Source organism: Balaenoptera musculus, chromosome 15 (genome assembly GCF_009873245.2).
Source record: "Balaenoptera musculus isolate JJ_BM4_2016_0621 chromosome 15, mBalMus1.pri.v3, whole genome shotgun sequence".
Lineage (NCBI taxonomy): Eukaryota > Metazoa > Chordata > Mammalia > Artiodactyla > Balaenopteridae > Balaenoptera > Balaenoptera musculus.
The window spans coordinates 1509479-1535105 of NC_045799.1; the positions used below are offsets into that span (position 1 = coordinate 1509479).

At 52.8% G+C, this 25627-nt stretch overlaps 1 protein-coding gene across 6 annotated transcripts in view; it reads right to left on the reverse strand.

Annotated features, from left to right (window-relative positions):
- Window positions 1-25627, reverse strand: part of OSBPL2 (oxysterol binding protein like 2) — a 41344-nt gene that overhangs the window by 12629 nt on the left and 3088 nt on the right. For 2 of the 6 annotated variants that reach the window (XM_036826118.1, XM_036826119.1), the window contains exons 2-6: window positions 11847-12018; window positions 7465-7609; window positions 5225-5300; window positions 832-966; window positions 115-212 (exon numbers count right to left, since the gene is read on the reverse strand). In XM_036826118.1, the coding sequence (XP_036682013.1) occupies window positions 115-212; window positions 832-966; window positions 5225-5300; window positions 7465-7609; window positions 11847-11883 (491 nt within the window). In that variant the 5' untranslated portion in view covers window positions 11884-12018. The remainder of the gene's footprint in view (window positions 1-114; window positions 213-831; window positions 967-5224; window positions 5301-7464; window positions 7610-11846; window positions 12019-25627) is intronic. The other 4 variants (XM_036826120.1, XM_036826121.1, XM_036826122.1 and 1 more) reach the window with 4 other exon arrangements.

The following is a 25627-nucleotide window of genomic DNA, read 5'->3' on the forward strand; positions in this document are numbered from 1 at the left end:
GTAAACCCCTCAATTCAATCAGCCTGGAGAAATCCATGCTGGACAAGCAATCACCCTTGTCCGTCGCCAGAAGAACCTCACACACGAGACGGTCACGAGGGCCTGTCCCCTTACCTGGTTAACTCGTATGTTTCCCCCAAGAGTGGATTGAACGGCTTGCCGGTCCTCTCCCACTGGGAAGCCACAGCCGAAACCGCAAAGGCCGCTACAGACTGGAAACAACCACAGGCTGGTGAGGGGCGGCTGTCCATGAGGATGCGGGAGCCGGGGCGGTGAGGGCGTCCCACTCACTCGCTCCTGGGTGCCTTTTCAGTCTCTCACTTGTAACACGTTTGAAACCGCAGAACTTCCGGGGAAATACTGCTTATCACCCGCCACTTCCTCACAGCCACAGAAAGCAGGAACTCTGCCGCCTTCCACCCCCAGCCCGGGCCTGCCTCGCAGGCCCTGTCTGTCACACACACGTGCACACACACGCACACGCACACACACACACACTCACGTGGGGTGATGGTGCTGAAAGGGCCCAAGAGGAGCCGAGGGTCGGCGCCGCCACCCACTGCAGCCCTGCAGCCCTGACCACCAGGCAGCCGAGACCACGCCCACGCAGAACGTGCCCGGGACAAGTGCCTCGGCCTTTGGGCAGGACAGCACCCCAACATCCATGCGAGCTGCACTGGCCCTTCTCCCAGGTGTCCCACTGCTGAGGTGCCCAGGTCCCTGCCGCCACATGGCCAATCCGATGGCGTCACGTTCATTAAAAGCTACGGTCTACACCCAGCCAGGCTGCACGCAGCCTGGCCCTCCCCCCGAGAGGAGCCCGCCGCCCACCTGCATCCTCTCCAGGGGCTGGGGCTGGCAGGAGGCTTTGTGGACGAGGTACACGTGCTCCATATACTCCGTGATCCGCTGCAGGAAACTCAGAGGCTCGTTGAAGGCGATGGGCATCGTGATCTTGGACAGCTCCTAGGGGGAGCCGGTGAGGACCCATTACCGCTACCGCTACCGCTACCGCTACCGGCGGCTCTGCCCAGACACCAGCGCCCCCGCACCCGCCCCTGCTCCGAGCGTCACTCCCTTGGAGCCGCAGCCGCCTGCGCAGGTCGAGACTGGAGAGGCCCTGCGGGAGCCCGGCCTGGGAGACAGAGCCGCTGCCCACCCGCCCGCGGGCACCGCGCCCACCACCCCACCCCGCGCTCACGGCACACACGAGCCTGCAGGCGCTCCCAGGCCGCCAGCTCCAGCGACGACCCCGCTCCTGTGTGTGCCCCGTGCCACCTCCAGCTCCACGGTCCCAAAGCATCGTTCCAACCCGTCACCCCAGGGTGACTTGGAAACTCCTCGGCCTGGCAAGTGAGACCCCCTACCGCGGCCCGCTCTCAGGTACCGTGCAGGCAGAGCAAGTGTGCAGCCCCGGTGCAGGGCGAGGCCAGGAAGGCGCTCGGAGACGCATGCTGCAGGGGGCACGGAGGGAGCCGGCATCTAGGGAGGGGGCTCCAGTGGAGGCCCTTCCCAGAAGCACGGCTGAGCAGCGCAGGACGGCTTTGTCAAGGGAGGAGCAGGGCTGGACAGGAGGGGGAGGGAAGAGGAGATGGGGGAGGGGAGGGGGAGGGGAGCGGAGGGGAGAGAAGATGGGGGGGAGGGGAGGGGAGGGAAAGAAACGCTGCCGGCCAAAGCCAGCAAAGATGCTGGCCTCGCTCACGTCAGGAGAAAGGAAATGAAAGCACATGGAGAGTCCACTGCACACCCAACTCAAGTGGCAAACCCCCAAACCTCTGACCCCCGCCTGTTGGCAAGGCTGGGGGGAACCAGGCCACCCACACCTGCCGGTGGGAATGCAAAATGCGGCAGCCTCCGGAGAGGAGGGGACCCAGCCACGCCCCCCGCTCAGCCTTCGGTCCGGCGGCCCCACGTGCAGGAGCCTAACCCACAGCTCCTCCAGCAAATACGCAGCAAAAGGCCAGAAGCAACGCAAAAGTCCAACCACAGGGCCACAGTCAGTCAACTGCGGGGCAGCACGGCGCGGTGACCAAAAGAATAAGAAGCAGCTCTGCCCGCGCGGCTACACTGCGGAGCGGAAACAGGCGGAGAGGAGCCGACCGTCTATCTGAAGAACGGGAGGAGGCCATGCAGCCGGCGTTCTCACACGTGGCAAGAGGGACCAGAGCGTGTCCTGATGGTCACCTCCAGACTGCAGGCAGGGCACGGGGACCGGAGGCTAGACGCTTGGAACACACCTCGTCTGAGAGATGCGACTCTGGACTTACAATTTTAAACCAAAATTAAATTTAGAAAAGCCATCTCTAAACACCATAAACAAAACAAAACAAATGAACCCACACAACCTCCCTGGGGGCACAATGACCCAGAGACGCTAAAGCACAGGGACTGAAGAGCCACCCTCGGGGCAAGAACGACAAATGCCACAGACGGGCTCTCCTGAGCCGCACGTGTGTGGGCGCAGCAGCGGGTCACAAGCTACATGCTGCGCTAAATCCCTCATCTCCTGTGTGGTGAAAAACTGGGACTGTTGACGTGGCGGAAGAGAGACACAGACAGAAGACAGAAGAGGTTAGATAAATCCTGTGGCCTGGAATTTGAAGCATCGTTGAAACAAATCAAAACACAGCTCCTAACTCTCTCCCCTGAAAAGACCTAGAAACAAGACCAATCCAGTAGCCTCCCCCGGGCCCAGCTCTGGTCCTGAGCTCTCTCTCCCTGGACAATAAAGGTACAGGAGGAGCGGGGGCATCTTTTGTAAAGGAGTGCGGGCCGGTGTGAAGAGGCTCTCACAGCCAGAGACGGACACGTGTGCCTGGACGCAGCACAGGGCCAACCCCATGGGCTGCTTGGTCAGACCAGTTACGCTGCCAGGGAACCAAAGACATCATGCGAACACCTGGATAGAGAATCACTCACTGATCCCGACTGTCTTATGCAAACCACATTCACAGTAGAGGAGGGGACTTCCTCATCACAGAAATATTCCAGGTAACGAAAGAAGGGCAATCATTATCAGCCTGGCTCCGATTTGCAACTCCGGATGAGCTAATGGGTCTGGGCACCAAGCACCAGCAGTTCTTAAATTCAGAAGAAGAGCAACAGAAAGGTCTTGTGATGGAAGGACCCAAACGAGTCCCACACACAGACTGCAAAACACACACAGGAGAGCCACGCTCAGACGACTGGAAATTTGAACACAGAGTGGGTATTTGATGATGTTAAAGAATTATGTTACTTTCAAAAGTAGGATAATAGTATTGTGGTTGTGTTTAAAAAGAATTCTTATCCTTTAGTGATACATAAAGACATGTTCACAAATGAAAAGGTGTTTGGAATTTGCTTCAAAATACCAGGGAAGGAGGGGAGCGGTGGAGGGGCGGAGGACGCATGATTAGCCCCGACTGGCAGTGGTGAGGGCTGGTGATGGGCAGGGGTCTTCATGAGATTCTGGCTACCTCTGTCGGGAACTGTCGTGTTCACTAGTCCGTGGCTGGTTCAATGAGCTGATGGGCAGTGAAGAGAGGTGTGTCACCTCCCTGGAGGTGCATCCGGAGAGGTGAGTATCTCACAGGGGACAGCGGACGGATGCTGTGAAGTGGGACAGTGCGACCAACCCCGAGTGTTACATCCAGCCTTACTCGGAATCCAGCCTACGGCCAGCTCCTTGGGGAACGCAGTGCCATGATGTCACTCTGTGAAAAGAGGCTTTTGGTTTTAGACCTCTGAAGAGTCAAGACCGAGTGGCCTGTTGAGTTCGTCATACCCCCAGACAGACACTTTTCTGAAGACCTGAATTGTGCACACAGTCGAAAACGTAGGAGAGGACAGTGCTAAAAGAAAACAATCCTGAACATGTCACTTTAAAAGATCACAGATGTGTACAGATACATGTGTGTGAGCAAGCAGGGGTCAGTGTGCACTCTTAGGTTTTCCAGCCCTGTCTGCTGAGAGGCCTGGAGCAGTGACACCCTGGCAGCACCCAGGTCTCGGTTTCTACACACCATCCTCTAATAAAAGGTCATCGGTGGGGGCTTCCCTGGTGGCGCAGTGGATAAGAAGCCACCTGCCGATGCAGGGGACATGGGTTCGAGCCCTGGTCTGGGAAGATCCCACATCCCACATGCCACAGGGTAACTAAGCCCTGCGCTCTAGAGCCAGCATGCCACAGCTACTGAGCCCCTGCGCCACAACTACTGAAGCCCTTGCGCCTAGAGCCCGTGCTCCGCAACAAGAGAAGCCACTGCTCGTCGCAAAGGGAGAAAGCCTGCGTGCAGGAACAAAGACCCAACACAGCCAAAAATAAAATAAGTAAAAATAAATAAATTAAAAAAAAAAAAACGGTCATCGGTGGAAAAACTGGGGAAAGCCCAGTCAGGTACGTGCTGCTGTTAACAGTAACGCCGCAGTGTGAGTGCCGTGGTTCTCATGTGAGATGCTGTCATTACAGAAGGCTGGGTGAAGGGTAAAAGACTCGCTATCCTGTGACTCTTCCGTAACTTTCTGTCAGTCTCAAGTTATTTCAAAATAAAAAGATGAAGTCCCCTCGGGGAAAAAAGAACTAAAATGGATACGGGCAAAAAATAAATGCATTAGAAGACTGGGCTGAAGACCATCCGAGAAGCAGTGAAGTCATTTTTTGTAGCTCACGTAGCCCGAGTATGAGGCACCAGACGTGACCGCGGCTGAGCACGCTGCAGTCTGCTCGAGGCAGCGCTCTCCCCTCCTGAGAAGGACCAGCTCCGACTCTCACAGTCAGGAGAGACCATAAAAGGAAAGGCCTACGACTTCTGGACACTAAGTATCCAACTATTTTTCCTGTTACTCTGCCTGCAGCCCAGGGTGGGTGGGCTGGGGGACACAGAGCCTCGGTTCCTTGGTGTGTGGGCCAGGAACCCCACCAAAGCCCCCCAGTTCATGAGAATTATCCAAAGCCAGCTGGCTACAGCACATCATGAAACACCAAGGTAAGTGTAAACCCATCTGAAGCTCCTTATGTCAAGAGATTAACCTACAGAATGGGTGTCCTACTGTCTATTAATACTTTAGCTTTTGTTCACCTCTTCCCCTCCTGTATTTGTTCCTTTCCTGTTTTATTATCTTCACATCATGCTGTTTATAACTATGCAGAGTGCATCTTCTTAAACTACCAGTAGTGCAATAAATTCACAGGAATTAAAAATGTGTAAGATTCACACTTCAAAACGAGTCCATCTGAACTTACCAAGCCGATGCACTTTTTCAATATACTCCACACGCTGAAATCACTTCTGGTAAACATTGGGGCAGGCAACGATGTCCTGTAAAGGGGTAACCAGAGTGACATGTATTTATTCAACCAATGTGAGAGTCACTTATGACTGATGGTTTTGCTCAATGACCGTGTCTTCCTTTAATCTTTCCAAGCATTAGCATATCTCTATGCTGGCATGCCTGCAGAGAAAAAAAGGACCAGACTGCTGCTGAAGTCCCAAAGAAAGCTTTCTGCATCGATCTTTGGAGGGCCTCCTAGGACGCAATCATGGCCACACAGGCGACTTTCCTCCACGGAGCTGGGGAGACAGGTCGCTGGGTCCCCCCGGGCAGCCGTGTGCCAGCCGCCTGGGGCAGCAGCAGGGCCACAGACGGAGGTGGAGCCAAGAGGACCCCAAGAGGGAACTGCATTACGAAAAGCTCTTCAGGGGCTTCCCTGGCTGCCCAGTGGTTAGGACTCCACGCTCCCAGTGCAGGGGGCATGGGTTCGATCCCTGGTCGGGGAACTAAGATCCCACGTGACGCACAGCATGGCCAAAAAAAAAAGAAAGAGAAAACCTTTTCAGAAACCAGCTCTTAAACCCCTTTGAAGCCTGTGCTTGTCTTTCCTGAGGTACCTTCCTCCTCAGGTGTCTTCCCGCCGATGCCAGGGAAGCCCCGGGCACAGGAGACCCTGCTCACAGTCAACTGGGTCGGGGACCACGGGCCCGGGAGGGGCAGGTGGGAGAGGAGGGCAAGGCAGCGGGAGACGAAATGGGAAAGAAAACTAACATTCACGAGGCACCACGTGCCAGGCTGCCGGCAACCAGCACGAGGCTCCACTCTGCTAGCTCTCGTCTGGGGTCCCAAGCGGCCACGGCAGGACGGGCCCCACTGTGAGGGAGCCACGAGGAAGGAGCGTGGCTCTGTGGAGGGTGGGAAAGGGGTCCAAGGATGACCCTGGGGAGGCAGGAGCTGAAGAGATGGAGGTGGAGGAGAGGGCCGGGGCCAGGGGCGTGGAGCAGACGGAGCCCCGACGTGGGACAGGCCCCGACGTGGGACAGGCCAGGTTCACCGAGGACCCCGAGAGGCGGGGGCCACAGACACGGGAGGGGCCGCCCCTGGAGAGAGGCGAGGGCGCAGGTCCTCATCCTAAGAGGAGAACCTCACTGTTCACGGCCCAAACCGCCACTGCAGAGAGGAAAAGGGGCCGCTGTCCCCGGCACTCGGGGCCACGTGCGCCTTGCCTGGGAGTTTACGAGGGGGAAGGCACACAATCAGACCTGTCCTCTGAGACGGCTGGAAGGAAGGAGGAGGGGCGGAGCAGTGAAGAGGTGCCTCCTTGGGGGATTTAGGAGCAGCAGTGGTGGGAGGGGGCCGTGACAGGAGCGGGCAGGGTGAAAGCATCCAAGACGCGTCCGTCCGGAGGCTAGCGTGTCAGGCCGGGGGCTGGAGACGGGAGGGAGGGGTGGGCACTAGGGCGGCCTGAGCCAGATTCCCGCCTACAGGGTGCGGGGCGCTGACGGCAGAGGTCCAGGCCACACGAGCAGGCAGGAGGTGCTGACAGCTCCGGGGCCCCAGGTGGGCACTGGGTGCCAGCTCAGGGCAGAGATCTGGGGTGAAGCTGGGCTCCCTGGAGCCGAAGCGCAAACGGCGCGGGGAGGACAGAGGCTGCCACCCCCACCCACCTGACTCACGGCCGTCCCGCCTACGCCCCCCCTTCTGCTGGTGAAGGCTTAGCTCACTGCCATCAGAATCTGCTTGCATGAGAATGCAGCGCTGGTGGGGAGAGAATGGACTGCGGTCTCGCTGCACTGGACAACCCTCCGAAACTCACTCACGGGGTGAGAGGTCGACGCGTCAAACGCGGGCGGCTCTGCGTGAAGCTAGCAGTTGGGTCTGATACCAGTGACCTCTGGCTCTGTGCCAGGCCCCCTGCCAACGCTAGGGCGCCCACGGAGCTCAGTCCCCCAGTAGCCCCAGGGCAGGGACGGCCGCCCGTCCGCTTACGGACGGGGGTCATGCTGAGGAAGCGCCATCACTGATCTCCAGGGGCCACGCAGAGGGCCAGTGGGTCTCGGGGTCTTTGGCTGAACAGGGCCCTGGGTCTACCCAGGGGGCAGGGCCCAGGTGACACGGGACGGATGTTCCTCCAGCTCAGGGCCCGCTGCAGACGTGGGGCGAGGACAGGCGCGCTGGGAGACTCCAAAACGTCCGTGTGGGATGACATACCTGTGGTTTTGAATTCCATTCTCTTGAGGAGGCCTCTCCCCAACTTTTCCAATCCCATTACTTTTGCTGGTGTCCACATGAATCACGCCAGTGACTCTCTGATTTGCCTCTGAAAATTCCCCAGAAGAGTTATCAGAATCAAAGCCTGTGCGAGACAAGCAGAGTGGTAACTTCTGCAGGACTTGGAATATGGAAAAGCCTACCTCTAAGAATTCTCACACTGCAAGCAGGCACCTGAAGCTCGAAAGTGCTTCTGACTGACACGTTCAGAGTAATGAACTCTGCTTCCCAAGAACCGAAGGTCGAGGCGGAGAACGAGAACCGCTCCCGGGGGGTCCCCGCATGAGGCCACCACCCTGCCACCAACGCCACACTCTCCAGGTCCTTACGTGGGGGGCGGCTCCCGGGCACCAGGACAGGTTTTCCCTGTTGTCGTCAGTGACCGTACCCTCTGGGGCGGCCACCTCTATGGTGCTCACACCTAACTCAGGCTGCAACCCCTTCCTCCTCTGCACAAGTTGCGGTCAAGCTCCACATCACGTCCTGAAACACAACCTGCTGCGGCGTTTCTAAGACCGAGCACCGCGCAAACCCACCGCCAGAACCTACCAAACCGACCAACGGCAACCGAAACAGCAGACGACGGGTGCAAACGCGGAGGGCACGCCACGTACGTGGAAACCTCGGGGAGAGTGAACCATTAGGACTTGTGTGAAATACAGTCGTGCGGTCTCCTGGCCCGTCCCATCCCCCGAGTAAGAGTAACACCACCCTGGGCTGTGCTCCGTGCCCCTTCTGCATCGGGAACGCTTTCTCCCAAAGCGACCGGTGGCTATAGGGAAAAGGAAAATGTGTTTCCTCTCAACTCAGCCAGTGCAAGCCACTGAAATACTCAAGTTCTGCTCCAGAGCAAGCCCGGACGGGAGCTGTGGCTGCCAGGGCAAGTCCTTCCAGCTGGGGCGGGGAGCTCCTGACCACTGACTATCGACGACCTTGACTACTTCAGCGAGGGCGCAGCCCACGGGGAGCTCAGGGCTCCCACAACAGCCCCTCATTTCCGAGAGGAAGGCGAGGCCCAGGGTGACAGGCCAGGCGGTGACTGTGGTCAGACACAAAACATAAACAAACCTGCTAATAAGCCTCCTTGAGAAAACGCAAAAATAACCTTCCTTCGCATTCTTCTATATTGACAGATGCACAAAATATAGTAGTATTGAGATTTATTACACAATGAACTTGAAAGGATATATTAAAAATGAACCTCTTGGACTTCCCTGGTGGCGCAGTGGTTAAGAATCCGCCTGCCAATGCAGGGGACACAGGTTCAAGCCCTGGTCCGGGAAGATCCCACATGCCGCAGAGCAGCTAAGCCTGTGCGCCACAACTACAGAGCCTGCGCTCTGGAGCCTGTGAGCCACAACTACTGAAGCCCACGTACCTACAGCCCGTGCTCCACAACAAGAGACGCCACCGCAACGAGAAGCCCACGCACCAAAACGAAGAGTAGCCCCCGCTCGCCACAACTAGAGAAAGCCCACGTGCAGCAAAGAAGGCCCCACACAGCCAAGAATAATAATAAATTAATTAATTTTTTTAAAAATGAACCTCTTAAATAATCAATGCTTTCTGAAATAGCCTGTCACCTCTAGTTTTTGTTAACTATCCCCAAAGCAACATCTACTAATCCCCAGTCTAAACTTAGCCTGAAGCAGTCCCTGCTTAAGGATGCCCAGTCCTATGGACCTGGTGTTACCCTGCACAGGTGTCCCTATCTCCGAGGACCTCCCTCAGGGCTGAGATTCTGGGTCAGTGTCAAGTAGAAAGTTCGCTTAAATCACAACCCTGGTGTGTGCCCAAGAAAACAAGGCAGTTCCTCCCTGACAAGCGCATTGAAGTCTTGTCTCTGATGAAGCCAACACTACGTAACAGTTTAAACATTTTAATATACAACACATGTTTACTATAGAAAAAGAAAATACAGACAAGCAAAGGAGAAAGTTGAAATCATCTGTAATCTGATCACTCAGAGATACCCACCTTTGACAGGTTAGTCTGACTTTTTACAACCCTTAATCTGTACATATTTTTCATGTACTTTAAAACCTTTCAATTTAAAGGTACTGATTCTTGGGCTTCCCTGGTGGCGCAGTGGTTAAGAATCCGCCCGCCAATGCAGGAGACACGGGTTCGAGCCCTGGTCCAGGAAGATCCCACATGCCGTGGAGAAGCTAAGCCCGTGCACCACAACTACTGAGCCCACAAGCCACGACTGCTGAAAATAAATACATAAAGGTACTGATTCTTATAGGAAGTAATTGCCTATCTTTTTAAAATTTATTTATTTGTTTATTTATTTATTTTTGGCTGCGTTGGGTCTTCGTTGCTGCGCACGGGCTTTCTCTAGCTGTGGCGAGCGGGGGCTCCTCTTCATTGCGGTGCGCGGGCTTCTCACTGCGGTGGCTTCTGTTATTGTGGAGCACGGGCTCTAGGCGCGCAGGCTTCAGTAGTTGCGGCTTGTGGGCTCAGTAGTTGTGGCTCACAGGCTTAGCTGCTCTGCGGCATGTGGGATCTTCCCGGACCAAGGGCTCGAACCCGTGTCCACTGCATTGGCGGGCGGATTCTTAACCACTGCGCCACCAGGGAAGCCCCAGTAATTGCCTATTGAAGGCATTCATTTAATAACTGCTGGGTTTAAATACTTTTTAAATTAGAGTCACAAAGTAAGACTGATTCTATAAACAGGGAAGTAGTCACTGTCTGGGTATTTCATTGCATTGGGAGGCTTCACATTTTTCGTCTTTCTGTTATTTGCTTGGGAACCAAAGGGCTGAGGTGAGGAATTATTTTCACCTAGACATCTGCCTCTTCCGCCTGCATCTCAGGGACACGCGGAGAGGTCCCGCCGTGCGGAGAGGCAGGGATGGGGTCACCTACACACCGCACTCCATGCAGTTCAAGCCCTCTCTGGGGAAAGACCTTCCGGAGCATCGGTTACACTGGTCCCAGGTGACAGGGAGCTTCCCAGGGGGCTCCCGGGTGAGAAGCCCACGCCGAGGCTGGGCCCACTTGGTCTCAGACGTGGTCAGCCTGTGAGGGCCAGGCGGCCCGAGGGCGTGACTCCCTGACAAACACCCCGCTTGGTGGGAATGCAACTGTGAAAGACTACTGATGCGCGTGCGGGTTAAGCAGACAAGCACGCTTCCCAGGAACACACGTCTACAAGGGCCACAACAGCTATGAGGTCACGCAAGATAAGATGACTCAGCAGGTCAGCCTTTGAAAACAGCGATGAGCTCAGGGCCCGCTCCTCCTGAGCTTCGGACAAGAATAAGTCAATAATCTCAGGCCGCCCATCCCTCAACCTGCTCCAACCCTTCACTCAGCAGAAGCAAGGCCGGTGAAGACCTGGGAGCGCGGGGACAGGGCTCCTCGAGACAGGAGGCAGCGGGGACGGCAACGGCGTCCAGGGCAACAGTGACGGCGCCCAGGAACGAGCCTTTTGTCGTGCTGGGCACCACGCCCTTCTGGCACTGATTACGGAAGTGCCCCTCTGACTGCCCTAGGGAGGGTTAGCACTGACAAACCCGGCAGCAGTAATACTTCAGCGCTGCTGTTTCTATGTTCCCACACCTGAGAGGGGGGCATGGGCTGGAAGAGTCTCCTGAAGTCCGTCTCCACCAGGAAGACCCCTCGATAGAGAAAGCAAAGTGACGCTCCCCCTGCTGACGAGGGGGGTGCAGGGCAGACAACAGGGGGCGCCTTGAACGTGAGGTCTGGGGCCCCCTGTGGTCACCTGTCCCTCGGGTGGTAACAGGAGGAGGAGGGGTTGTTCCAAGCAAATGTGAACCAACCCAGCCGGCCTCTCCTCCCCCTGCCACCCCGCCATGCACTCTGCCCACCGAGCTGTGTACCAGCACTCACAGGGCTGTGTGAAAAGCGAAACAGAACTGAACGCTGACACAGTAAGAGCTGCTGTGAAAGCAGGTAAATGTACTATTTTTTGGTAGACTTTAAGCAGTGCAAAACACGATACAGTTATAAGACAGAACAATACGTTTTTCATCATTAAGTATAAATAATATAAGAATGCTGACCATCTCACTTAGGATCCAAATAAAATATTTACACCCCAGAGCAACTCTTAAAGACTAAAACACAGTTGCCCTTTCTTGTTATCTTTAGTGGTCCAAAGTTGATGTTTTCCCCCAAATCTAGGATAGGACACATGCTTTTACTGAAGGCTGGTGCCTGGGGACATGTCAGCTCTCTCTCTACACGGTTTTCCTGGGCCGTCCTCACGTCCCGGGGCTACGTCTGAGGCCTGGGTCCGAGGGCTTCGTGCTCACGACACAATCTCTGAACTTGCCTCTCCCTCCGCTCACCTGTGATGGCGTCGAAGAACTCCTCCTCTCCGTTCATCCTTCAGGGCCAGGCTCCTCCGCTGCCTGATCTGTAGGGTCTGCTACTGAATCATTGTACTGGATCTACATCGACAGTGTAAGAAACTTCACACTATGAACTTTTTAAGGTAAAAATCCAATAGGCACTGGAGATCTAAAGGGAAAAAAAACCACCACATTTTGGTATACTTAGCTTTCAGAAGTTGTATGGTTTAGAAACATTTAAAAATACCCACTCACCATTCTTGAGGTCAATTTCAATTACATCTGAGCAAAGAAGTAAAAGGAATGATCTCATACAAGAGGAAACAGTCATAATATCCGCATCCATCAACGAGTAGCACGTCCACAAGTAACCACTATCTGAAGTTACTTTAAAAGCCACTACACTATATAAGGAAGCAGTGAAACGACTAAACTGGGGGTCGCGTGGACACTTCGAGAGGCAGGTTAGCTAAGGTGAGGCATCCACACGCTGGGGCCCCACCACACCTCCGCTGACGGCCACTGCGAATCTTTACCAGAAGCTGGAACAAACGGTTATAAATAAATGCAAAGTTATGTGAAAACATTTATTTCACATCAACCTGAAACCAATTTTCAATTCTGGAAAATTAAGACTGCTGTGTAAGTTAGTTGTTATCAGTATAAACTGTAATCAACTTAAATTTTCTCAAAATTATTTTAGCTCAATATTTTAGTAGAACTCATGTATATTAACTTCTCCCATCATGAAGCACAGTATTTCATAAATGGCAAGAGACTGAAGCAAAAGGTCAACCTTGTCCCAAAAGGTTTGACTTCTTATGAAAATAAGCAAAGACCCATATTTAATTGTGTGAGCCAGGTAGCGACAGGACCAAGAGCTCTCCTCCAGTTCTGAGAGCAGTGAAGGAACAGTGGTCCCAAGGGGGGATGCATCCTCTGTCCTTGGAGTGGCCACCCGGAGCTTGGTGACACCTCCAAAGCGCTCATCTCTGGGCTCCATCCTGAGCACGTGTGAGCGTCTACATCATGCAACAAACTGGCATTAGGTCGTTCCGCTCTTCCTTCCCCAAAAGGCTCTTCCAGAGTTTCCTTTTCCTTTCCCAACCTCCCAACCAGCCAGCAGAACCGGACACCTATGCAGCTTCTGGAAACACCCATTCAAAGCCTCACTTAGTAGTTGATGGTTGGGTTTTCTTTGGCAAATTAGAGAAGCTGTTAATGCTTCTGATTCCTCTCTGATATGACAGGTCCCATCTACAACATCCTGCAATATATTTGACCTCTAGAAGCCACTAAAAGGAACCAGTGTTCCCTGGAGGAGAAATGGCTCAGTCCAGGACTCGGGTCCCTCTAGAGGCAGCAGGAAGCTGGCAGGACTACTGGGGTCAGGTCAAAAGGCTCAGTCGAACCTACAGAGGTTCCCACTGCGACAACGGGACAATGTGAGCCCCGTGAACAGCCAGACGGATGGAACATATTCCATACATTTAAGTCCCCGAGTTCACAGAGATGCTGAAAAAGAAATTAACTGGTCACCACTGGATGGATGATGCCAACACAGTCTTTTGAAAACCAGGACACGACAGGGAAGCGTCAAGCCTTTCAGCTGCCTTCCTGCACAGACTCCCTGTCCCACTTTAGTTATTGATTTATTTGGCTGCATCGGGTCTTAGTTGCGCATGTGGGATCTTTCATTGTGGCGAGTGGGCTCTCTAGTTGTGGCGCGGGCTCTAGAGCGCTCCGGCTCAGTAGTTGTGGCACGCTGGCTTAGTTGCCCCTCGGCATGTGGGATCTTAGCTCCCCGATCAGGGATCAAACCCACGTCCCCTGCATTGGAAGGAGGATTCTTAACCACCGGTCCAGGGAAGTCCCTCTCTGCCCCACTTTTTAGAGGCGTTCCTGCCGATCCAGGAAGGACTCTGGGCGTGTGGCGTTGCCGTGCACAACGCTGACGAATTCCCACGTCTGGTCACTGACCACCCACAGCTGTGCTGTCACAGACCCAGATGTGCTGTGTGACTCCTCTGAAGGGGTCCTGTCGAGAAAAGCAAGCCAAACCCCGGCCCTCCTCCAACTGTAACTATCAACTGAAGGAGCACGGAGCACAGAGGAACACGCTGAACTCCAGCGTGGGGACACGGTGGGCAAAAGTCAGACTCCGGGGAAGTCTACAGGGCAAAGCCCAGCTTCTTCAACCAATAAGTCACAAAGGAAAAAGAGAATGACAGGTGAAGGGATACTCTGCTATCTCGCCTGAGGTGACAGTTTCATGGGTGTAGACATAGGTCAAAACTCACTGTACACTTTAAATATGTGCAACTTAACTGTATGTCAATTATACCACAAAAATGATACTTTAAAAAAAGGCACAGGTGTCATAATTGCATTTTTTTAAAAGAGCCTTGGGACTTCCCTGGCGGTCCAGTGGTTAAGACTCCCTGCTTCTAATGCAGAGGATGCAGGTTTGATCCCTGGTCAGGGAACTAAGATCCCATATGCTGTGCGGCAAGGCCAAAAAACAAAAAAAAATTTTTAAATATATTTTAAAAAGAGGCCTTATCTTTTAGAGCTACACACTGAAATATGTACAGATGAAATGATAGCATGTCTGGGATTTTCTTCAAAATGACTTGGGAGGAGTGGGCAGGGTGATTAATGGGACAAGATGGGCCAGGAACTGGTAAACTGCTGAGGCTAGAAATGGGCTCACAGGGGACCACTGCGCTATTCTGTCTGCTTCTCTGTACATTTAAAATCTCCCGGGACTTCCCTGGTGGCACAGTGGATAGGGAGCCGCCTGCCAATGCAGGCAACACAGGTTTTGATCCCTGGTCCAGGAAGATCCCACATGCCGCGGAGCAACTAAGCCTGTGCGCCACAACTACTGAGCCTCTAGAGCCCGCGAGACACAACTACTGAAGCCCTCGTGCCTAGAGCCCGTGCTCCGCAACAAGAGAAGCCACTGCGATGAGAAGCCCGTGCACTGCAACGAAGAGTAGTCCCTGCTTGCCGCAACTAGAGAAAGCCCGCGTGCAGCAACGAAGACCCAACGCGGTCAAAAATAAATAAAATTAAATCTTTAAAAAAAATTGTTAAAGAATAATAAAAGACTACATCCTTTGTTATTAAAAAATAAAATAAAATAAAATCTCCCATAATAAAAGGCATGTTGAAAGCTGTGGTATTTTCCTTTTTTATATGCTTCCTCACTTGTAACAAAAGTCCTAATGTTAAAAGTAAATCAATCCAAACTTATGGAAAGTCTTTAAAATGAGGGTGTCAGATGTCCGGCTGGACAAACACTGAAGTCACAGGCTGGGCCGACAGCTGGGACCGTGACACGGCTGCAGTCCCTGCGACCCTGCTACGAGGACCACGCGGTCCGACCGTCACCAAGCACCGGAGCCCCGTCTGGGGAGGCTCCACAAGGTCAAGGCCAAAGGCCTCACAGCAGCCATCGGACTTGCTCACGTGTGCAAGGTGGAGAGTTACTCCCACCCAGTGTGCAGGCGATTCACACACATGGTATCTTCTTCGTTTTGCCCAGTGGAAACTAGGCACTGCTACGGAGAATCAATCCACACGAGAGGGCGGTGAGGAGGCCAGGCCTGGAGGGGAGGGCCTCTCCCGGGTGGGGGGCCCCCCCGGGGCAGAGAGGGCAGGGCATCCTCGCTCCCCCTCAGTTTGCCCCCCACCTGACCCCCCCTCAGAAGCCTTGCTGCTGCAGGACCCGCCGGTCCGCACCCCGCTGAGTGGCCTCTGACCCCGAGGTGGGCCCCGCCCCCATCCGGCCACACCCCTGTGGAGGGGACCGCGGGGCGGGCGGGAGCCGAAGCCTCTTTTCCAGCGCGTCTGTTGTGCCCTCAGAGAACGATCCATGAAGACAGTGCTTCGGGAAAGGGCTTTCTTTTTTAAAATCAGCTCTTCCTGGTCAGCTGCTTCCTTTTCTAACTCTAAAGAAAAACACGGAAAAATAAGCTTGTGCTGGACATCTTCGCTGGCCTCCGGGGCCCCTCCTCCAGCCCCACAGCAAGCGCTCCCTCCCGGCCTCTTCAGGGGACACCAGCCAGGGCGCCCCGCCGCTGCCAGGTCCGCACAAGGTGCCTGGCCCCCCACAGGGCCCCCCAGCTCTCTTCAAGGCGCCCACTCCGACCCCGCTGCCCCGAGCTCCCAGGACCCGGCTCCAAACGCAGTGTCCACCGCCACGTACATGAAGACCTGCATTCAAGTCTTACAAAACCACCTTTACATTTTCTTAGAAAAGCAGACCCAGCCACTGAGGAATAAGTGACCGGCTAAGGGACCTGGGGGTTAATCTCCACCGTCAACTCACTAGAGACTCGAATTGCGTGTTTGCTTCTCTTTCTCAATAAAAAAAGGGCAAGGCAACCTAGATGTGATCTTCACAAAGAAAGAAAAGCTCACCAATAATGTGAAGATTCTGAAGCTACTTTTGTGGTTAAATGTCAATTCTGAATTTAAATTGTTCAAAATAATATAAATTTTATTTAGTAATTTAAAAATACATTAGCAAGCATCAACCAGATAGAAGATAAATAAAGAAACAGAGGACTTGAACAACACAATCAACCAACTAGATCTAACAGACGTATCCAGAACTCCACCCAACAACAGAACACACCTTCTTCTCAAGTACACATGGGACGTTCTCCAGGATAGACCATATGTTAGGCCACAGATTACTTCTCAAGAGATTTTAAATGACAGATATACAAAGCATCTTCTCTGACCATAAGAGAATGAGTTAGAAATCAGTAACAGGTACTATGTATAAAATAGACAACTGATGGGAACATACTGTGTAGCACCGGGAACTCTACCTAATGCACTGTGGTAACCTAAATGGGAGCGAAGTCCAAAAGGGAGGGGATATCTGTATGTGCATAGCTGAATCATTTTCTTATGCAGTGTAGGCTAAATACAACATTGTAAAGCAACCATACTGCAATAAAAATTAATTTTTAAAAAATCCGTAACAGAAGGAAAAATGGAAAATTCACAAAATTCTGGAAACTAAGTAACATTCTCTTGGGAATTCCCTGGTGGTCCAGTGGTTAGGACTCGGGCTTTCACTCCCGGGGGCCCAGGTTCAATCCCCAGTCAGGGAACTAAGATCCCGCAAGCCTCACGGCACGGCCAAAACAAAACAAAACAAAAAATTCTCTTAAAAAACCAATAGATCAAAGAAAAAAGTTACAAGTGAAATTAGGAAATCTTTAGAAACAAATGAAAATAAAAACACAACACACCAAAATTTACGGGATGCAGTGACAGCAGTGCTAAGGGGAAAATTTATAGCTACCATCACTTACATTAAAAAAATAAGGACTTTCCTGGTGGCACAGTGGTTGAGAATCTGCCTGCCAATTCAGGGGACACGGGTTCGAGCCCTGGTCTGGGAAGATCCCACAGGCCGCGGAGCAACTAGGCCCGTGAGCCACAATTGCTGAGCCTGCGCGTCTGGAGCCTGTACTCCGCAACAAGAGAGGCCGCGACAGTGAGAGGCCCGCGCACCGCGATGATGAGTGGCCCCCGCTTGCCGCAACTAGAGAAAGCCCTCGCACAGAAACGAAGACCGAACACAGCCATAAATAAATAAATAAATAAATAAATAAATAAATAAATAAATAAATAAAATTACAAAAAATAAATAAATAAATAAGGACTTTCCTGGTGGCACAATGGTTAAGAATCCGCCTGCCAATGCAGGGGACATGGGTTTGAGCCCTGGTCCGGGAAGATCCTACATGCTGCGGAACAACTAAGCCCGCGCGCCACAACTACTAAGCCTGTGCTCTAGAGCCTGCGAGCCACAACTACTGAAGCCCGTGCACCTAGAGCCCGTGCTCCGCAACAAGAGAAGCCACCACAATGAGAAGCCCGCACACCACAACGAAGAGTGGCCCCCGCTCGCCACAACTAGAGAAAGTGCGCGCACAGCAGTGAAGACCCAACACAGTCAAATAAATTAATTAATTTTTTAAAAATACCTCATTTTCTAAAAAATAAAAACAAAAACAATTCCGTTTACAATACCATCTAAAACAATAAAGTACTTAGGAATTAACCAAGGAGGTTAAAGACTGTACAATGAAAGCTATAAAACATTACCAAAAGAAATTAAAGACATAATAAGCAAATGGAAACACATCCCATGTGGCCTGGAAGACTGAATATTAAGATGTCAACACTTACTCAGCCATAAAAAAGGAACAAAACTGGGTCATTTGTAGAGATATGGATGGACCCAGAGTCTGTCATACAGAGTGAAGTAAGTCAGAAAGAAAAAAACAAATATCGGATATTAACGCATATACGTGGAATCTAGAAAAGCGGTACAGATGAACCTATTTGCAGGGCAGGAATAGAGACACAGACGTAGAAAATGACGTGTGGACATGGGAGCGGGGGTGGGACTAACTGGGAGATTAGGATTGACATACACACACTACCCTGTGTAAAACGGATAGCTAGTGGGAACCTGCTGTATAGCACAGGGAACTCAGCTCGGTGCTCTGTGACAACCTAGATGGGTGGGATGGGGGGTGGGAGGGAGGCCCAAGAGGGAGGGGATATATGTATACATATAGCTGATTCATTCACTTCGTTGCACAGCAGAAACTAACACAGCATTGTAAAGCAACTGTACTCCAATTAAAAAAAAAAGAAAAAAAAGATGTCAGTACTACAAAAAGCAATCTACAGATTCAATACAACCCCTATCAAACCCCAATGGTGTTTTTTTGCAGAGACAGAAAAATCCATTCTAAAATTCATATGGAATCTCGACCCTGAATAGCCAAAACAATCTTGAAGAAAGGAGAACAAAGCCGGAAGACTCACACTTCCTGATTTCAAAACTTACTGCAAAACTACAGTAATCAAAACAATGTGGTACTGGCACAAAGACCAATGGAAAAGAAGAGGGAGCCCAGAAATAAACCCTCACATATACCATCAAGTGATTTGTGACAGGTGTGCCAAGACCATTCAAGAAGGAAAGGGCTGTGTCTTCAACAAATGGTGCTGGGAATCTGGATATCCACATGCAAAAGAATGAAGTGGGACCCTATCTTACACCATATAGAAAAATTAACTCTAAATGGATCAAGGACCTAAATGTAAGATCTAAAACTAAAAAACTCTTAGAGGAAAACATATGGCAAAACCTTTACAACTTTGGATTTGGCAATGATTTCTTGGATAAGACACCAAAGGCAGAGGCAATTAAAGAAAAATTAGACAAACTGGACTTTATGAAAAATTTAAAAATCTGTACGTCAGACACTATCAACAGAGTACAGAGGCAACCCCAGAATGGGAGAAAATATTCGCAAATCATACATCTGACAACAGATTAGTATCCTGAATATATAGAGAACTCCTAACACTCAATAACAAAAAACAAACGAGCTGATTCAAAAATGGGCAAAAGACTTGAATAGACATTTCACCAAAGAACATATATACAAATGGCCAATAAGCACATGAAAAGATGCTCAACTCACTAAACATCATGGAAATGCAAATCAAAGCTATAATGAGATACAATCTCACACCCATTAGGATGGGTACTATCAAAAAAAAAACCCACAGAAAATAACAAGTCTTGGTGAGGATATGTAGAAACAGGAACCCTTGTGCACTGCTGGTAAGAATGTAAAATGGTACAGCTGCTGTGGGAAACAGTAGGGCAGTTCCTCAAAAAATTAAAAACAGAATTACCATGTGATCCAGCAATTCCACTTCTGGGTATATACCCAAAAGAATTGAAAGCAAGGTCTCGAAGGGATATTTGCACACCAAAGTTCACAGCAGCATTATTCGCAATAGCTAAAACATGGAAGCAACCCAAGTGTCCATCCACAAACAAAAGGAGAAGCAAAATGTGGTCTAGACATACAGTAGAATATTATTCAGCCTTAAAAAGGAAGGAAATCCTGTACTATGCTACAGCATAGGTGAACCTTGAGGGCATTTTGACCAGTGAGATAAGCCAGACACAGAAAGACAAATATTGTGTGATTCCACTTATCTGAGGTCCCTGGAGGAGTCAAATTCATAGAGGCAGAAAGTAGACGGTGGTTGTCAGGGGCTGGGGGAGGGGGTGGGGACTTGGTGTTTAATGGGTAAAGGGTTTCCCTTTTACAAGATGAAAGGAGCGAGGGGGATGGACGGTGGTGATGGCTGTATATACAACCACTGAACTGCACACTTAAACATGGTCAAGATGGTAATTTTTATGCTATGTGTATTTTACCAAAATTTTTTTAAAAATATATTTTCTCACTTTATTTTATCTTTATTTATTTATTTATTTTTGGCTGCGTTGGGTCTTCGTTGCTGCGCGCGGCCTTCCTCTAGTTGCGGCGAGCGGGGGCTGCTCTTCGTTGCAGTGCGCAGGCTTCTCCTTGCGGTGGCTTCTCTTGTTGTGGAGCACGGGCTCTAGGCACATGGGCTTCAGGAGTTGTGGCTCGCGGGCTCTAGAGCGCAGGCTCAGTAGTTGTGGCGCACAGGCTTAGTTGCCCTGTGGCATGTGGGATCTTCCTGGACCAGGTATCGAAGCCGTGTCCCCTGCATTGGCAGGTGGATTCTTAACCACTGCGCCACCAGGGAAGTCCCCAATTTTTTAAATTGGAAAAAAATACGTTAGCAAGTAGGACAAACAAGAAATGAACAATTATGCACAGAGCTCCACGCTCTGGGTGCCAAGCTTACGGAGCAGTACTCTGGAAAGGAAAAGTTCCACTGGGAACTTTGATAGATTCTCAAATGACAGACTCTCGCTAAGAAGGGCCCAAACCCCATCCAACACTCCAACCTCAGGGTATGTTTCTCCTTCTAACGGTTCAATGTAATGCAGCATAAACTTTGTAGCCCATTTCCACCAGGAAAGGCAACTGGCCGAGTGAGATCAGGGAGCTGCAGAGCTATGAGGGCAGTGGCTCAGGGTGGGAGGCGGGTTTGGAACCTGAGGAACAGGGCGTGGAAGAACTGGCCAGGAGACCCGCAGAGAAGACCCCACGAAGCCTGGTCCCACCCCCTTCCCCCACAGAGGTCATACTCAGAGGGCGGTCACAGAGCAGGTGCCCCCAAAGAACTGCAGGCGAGACACGGCCAGGGCCTCAGCCAAGGGGCAAGCTTCACTAACCGGACACTTGCTCAACCCACCGGCTGCAGAAACAGAACAGAAAACGCGTCAGAAACAGAAGCGAGCGAGCAGCAGCCTTCAAGAGCACGGTCCATCCGTAAGGCTCTCACTGCCCCACAGCTCTTAAGGTCAAGGCCAAACCCGTCCCAGAAGCAGACGGGCCCGTGCACAGTGCAGACAGCAGCGGCGTGCCACGGGCCAGTGACAGAACAAACCAAAGGCACTGGCGCCTCCCCACGGGCCTCTCCTCCCAGGGAGCGGCCTGGGGCAGGGACCAACCCGGCCACGCCGCCTGAGGCTGGCCTGTCAGACCCCAGAAAGATGCTATGGTGACGCGTAATGCTACCAGAGCGCGCAGGCTGGGGTGCCCACCAAGAACGTGGAACCAGTGTCACTTCTGAGCGTGAAAACCACAGAGTTTAACACGCAATGGACACACTTATTATCAGGAGGAATTAAGAACTGAAGGATGGGGATGGGAAAATTAAGCTGGGAAAAGTGAAGCCGAGGCTGCTAGGTGATGGGAACACACCCTGAGGACAGCGCCGGCCTGCGGAGGCTCTCCCAACCCGGCTGCGCGAGACAGGCTCGAGGCCCGGGGCCGCCAGCAGCCCTGGGGCCTCCAGGAGGCCTCACCCTCTCCACGGGGCAGTGCCACTGAGGGTGGACGGTGCTGCCTGGCCACACCACCTCCACGGTCACTGACTGTTTCAGTGTTCCAGTTTTGAGATGCCCACTTTGCAAAGGAAGCCCCCCTGGATGCCTAACGACCCCTGTCCTAGTCACGCCCACCATGCCATGGTGCCCACTTTCTTTTTTTTGTAAAAGAACAAAACTTACTGGAAACAAACACTCAACCTGTACAGATTCCAGAGGCGCATTGCAGAACCTCTGGCCGTGCTGGAAACGCTCGGATCTGCTCTGCCCAGGGCAGTGGCCACTGGCCGCGGGTGACCTTGAGCACTTGAACCACGTGGAGAGGAAGCCAACGTTTCTTTCTCTGTGATGCGACCCGGCTGAATTTCTTCCACTTCAACGGCCCACCTGGCAGGTGGCGTCCATCCTGGACAGAGCGCTCTAGGGCCTCACTGGGCTGGCACACCACGGGGGCCCTAGGAAGCTCCAGTGGCCCCACCAGGCAGAGGGAGGAGCGTGGGAAGGAGGCGGCAGGCGGAGCCGGCAGTGCTTGGCCTCCGTGCACATGTCCAGGCGGCGGCCGCAGGGTTGGCCCAGTCTCCACAGCCTTCCAGAGCCAGCCACGGATGGAGCGCAGAGAAGGGCATCAGGCCAAGCCTGCCCTGTATCCTTATTCCCAAAGCCACCCTGGCTTTCTCACCTTGTACTCACTGAATGTGCATTTTGCTAGCTGCTGCAGAAAGATCAGGCCTTCACAATCCTGTGGCTGTAAAAGCTTAGGGGTGGAATCAAATAAATGCCCCACTCTATTCCAGCAAAGCCTCTTGAAAGGGTGGCCATCCTCCGCAGAGCGCCCGCGCACACGTGTCTCGGTGACCACAGGGAGGAATCGAGTGGCCTTTTGGATGCCGGCTCCTGATGCTCGAGCAGAAGCCGGTTCAGCCCAGGTGTGCACGAGGCTCCTTCAGAGCGCCATTCTGAGGGCGAAACCAGTCAACGTGTGTTTTCTGTCTGTGTAGCTTTAACAGCACCGGCCTTCTGCAGGGCTGCGTGATCTTCATCACAAAATCAGCTGCCTGATGCTTCAGGGAACCTAAAGCTTCTTCCCTGAGGGTGGGTGCCAGCGTGGGGGGCCGGGGCAGCCTGGCCCCAGAAGGCCTCCCGTCTCATCCACGCCGGCGAGCAGGTTACAGTCAGCACACGGACTGGCCGACGTGCTCAGGGGTTCAGGCAAGAAGTGGGAAGTTTCCAGACCTGAGGAAGGTAAAGGAACCTCCCTGCTGTGTAAACAACTGCATTCATCGCCCACTGTTTACCCTTCTCCACCCCAACCGGGAGGCCTTGAAGGGCAGGCACAGGGCAACCAGCCCGGCCCCAGGAGTGGCCACGGGAGCCACACTTCCGGCTGGGACTCGGCAGGAGCCTGGAGCCCCACCCACACCCTCGCCCACAACAGAGTCCCTCCAGTCCCGTGCCGCGCCCCCGCCCCGAAGCAACTGCTTCCTATGCAGCAGTGAGCACCGAAGACGTAGCACGCGCATCGAGGAAAACGCTTTTACAGCCCAGCACAGGGCACGGCAAACAAGCACTGCATGAGATAAATGGATGTTCTTTGGTGCAGACGCGTTTGTCGGAACCAACCTCATCATTCTGGAACCCAGAGTAAAGCAGAGCGGTTTGAAGGCAGCCCGGGGAGTGGGTGAGAGAGCTCTGAACAGGGAGCCCGTCCATAGCCTCTGGGGCCGTGTTCACAGAAAACCACAAGAGCGGCAGCCACACCAGAGGCAGCGCGCTGAGAGCCGCGGAGAAGGCAGACCACTGAAGTGCCCCTCCCCACGGCTTGGCCACCTCTGCTGAGGACCAAGGGCGCGGACGCAGTGGGGCAGGATGCTTCAGGTGCCACCTCCATCACAGGGCAGGGTCCGGTTTGACATCCTCGCCCTTTCGCCTCCTTCCCTCTCCTGTTCCAGGTCCTTCCCGTCAGCTCTCGCCCAAGTAGGACCTGCTCGGCCCCTGACCGGTTTCACCCTGCTGAGAAATGTATCATCCGGCGTCGCGCCTGCCCCCGTCACCCCTAACCATGCTTCCCGAGCACTAACGGGGTGGGTGTTTAAACCAACGTCAGGGAAGTCCACGAATTTCTAACCACCAACCCCCCCCCCCAAAAAACGAGAAACAAATAAAAAGCGAAAAATTACAAAATTCTGTTTGTGTTCATTTTTCCCCAGGAACACGACTCAGACTCTTCATTCGGTTCTCAAAGGAGGGGGTCCCTGATGCAAAACAGGTTAGCACCCCACGGTGGGACCCAAGCTCTGGCGAGCACACCAGCCACACTGGAATCACGGGAGTGTGCCCCCCCACACACACACACGGCCCTGGGCCTCCCGCCTAGAAGCCTGGATCCAGGAGATCCGGGGCTGGGCCTCGAGCCTACACTTTTTACAGAGTTCCGCAGGTTTTTCTGGTGAGAAGCCTCAGCGCTGAACCCACAGCGCCCTACCTCCGAGACAGACCCCAGGGCAGCGCTCTGGAGCCGCCCCCGCCCCGGGACCCCCCTACCCTCTCCCTCGTGTGTTAGAACACGCCCCACGGTTAATGTTTCTTTAGCACACAGGCACTGGTGCCTCACTGGTGCCAAGTCCGGGGCAGGATGGCTCTGGTTCTCGCCCCTTGCATGTCCAACAGGGCGCCCCGCGCCCCGGTTCACATCTGTCACCGCTAGAATTCTTCGTGGTGCTCCTGTTCACCCTCAAAGTTTCACAGTTTGGCCATCAAATCACATGCTTACCTGGTTTAAAGCGACAGCGGAAGTCACTTTCCAGCCAAGCACGGTGGTACAGGCGCCAGGTCACAGCTGATCTTTTCTCACAATCAGCCTTTCGTTTGTTCAGTAAAACACACAGCCTCCCCTGCCCCCATGGCGACCATCGTCTTTCCTAGAACCTGGATTCAGGACGACTTCCCTACAAGACCATTCCTCACGCCAGGCTCTCCCCCAAGAACCCGCGTCCTGCCTGGAACAGGTGCTTCCCTGGGCACTTGTTAAGGCCGGTGGTCCCGCCCCTCTGGTAAAGGTACGAGCTCAGAGGTCAGACAGGTCTGCCCAACCCAAAGCCACACAGACCATTCCCTCTCTGCTGATGTGACTCCGGCGCCCAGGGCTGCGGAGGCTTCCTGAACAGACAGGGAGGCTGTGTGTGTGGGGGGGGTTGGTGCCCAGGAGAGTGCCAGGCCCTGTAAACCCTCAACAGTGTGCACCTTCCCACCAGGCTCCCAGGCTACAGGGCCAGGGCCGAGCCAGCCAGCACTGACGTGGGAGTTTGTGTCTCAAAAGAAATCCTGCAAGAATTCCACTGATGAAATGAAAAAGCAAAGAAAGAGACACACAAACATCAGGCAGAAGTCTCCAGACCTCCATGTTTCTCAAACACAGTCCCTTCTGAAGGCTGACCTCCACTGTTTAGCTCATTGCAGAGATTACAGTATTTGCACCACCGGGAGATCCAGCTGAAAGATGGTGATGCTTTGAAATTCTGCCCAATGACCCTGAGTTCTTTTCTGAATTTGGAAGGAAAAGGAAATAAGCGCCACAAAGTTCATGGCCACGTCGAAGTGACCATTTCATTACGTGTTTGTTAAGGGGAGCTGCAGGGCTGGGCCGATACTCCACACACGCTTCCAGCCAGAGTGTGATACGGCTGCAACGCCAGCGCCTGGGATTTATCAGCAAAAACACTTTGACTGCAGCAGAGACACAAAGTAATCACTGTACATGGAAACTGCATTTAAAGTGCCAAACTAGAACCTAAAATATTAAAAATTCTTAGGATTTAAGTATTTGTAAATAATCAATAGTGTTCAAATACTAACTTCCTTCCAGTCTCAAGAAGCTATCATTCAACCTTAAAGCGCACCAAGTTTCAGAAATTAAACCTCGCCCCGCTGTCTGCGTGCCGTCCTGAGT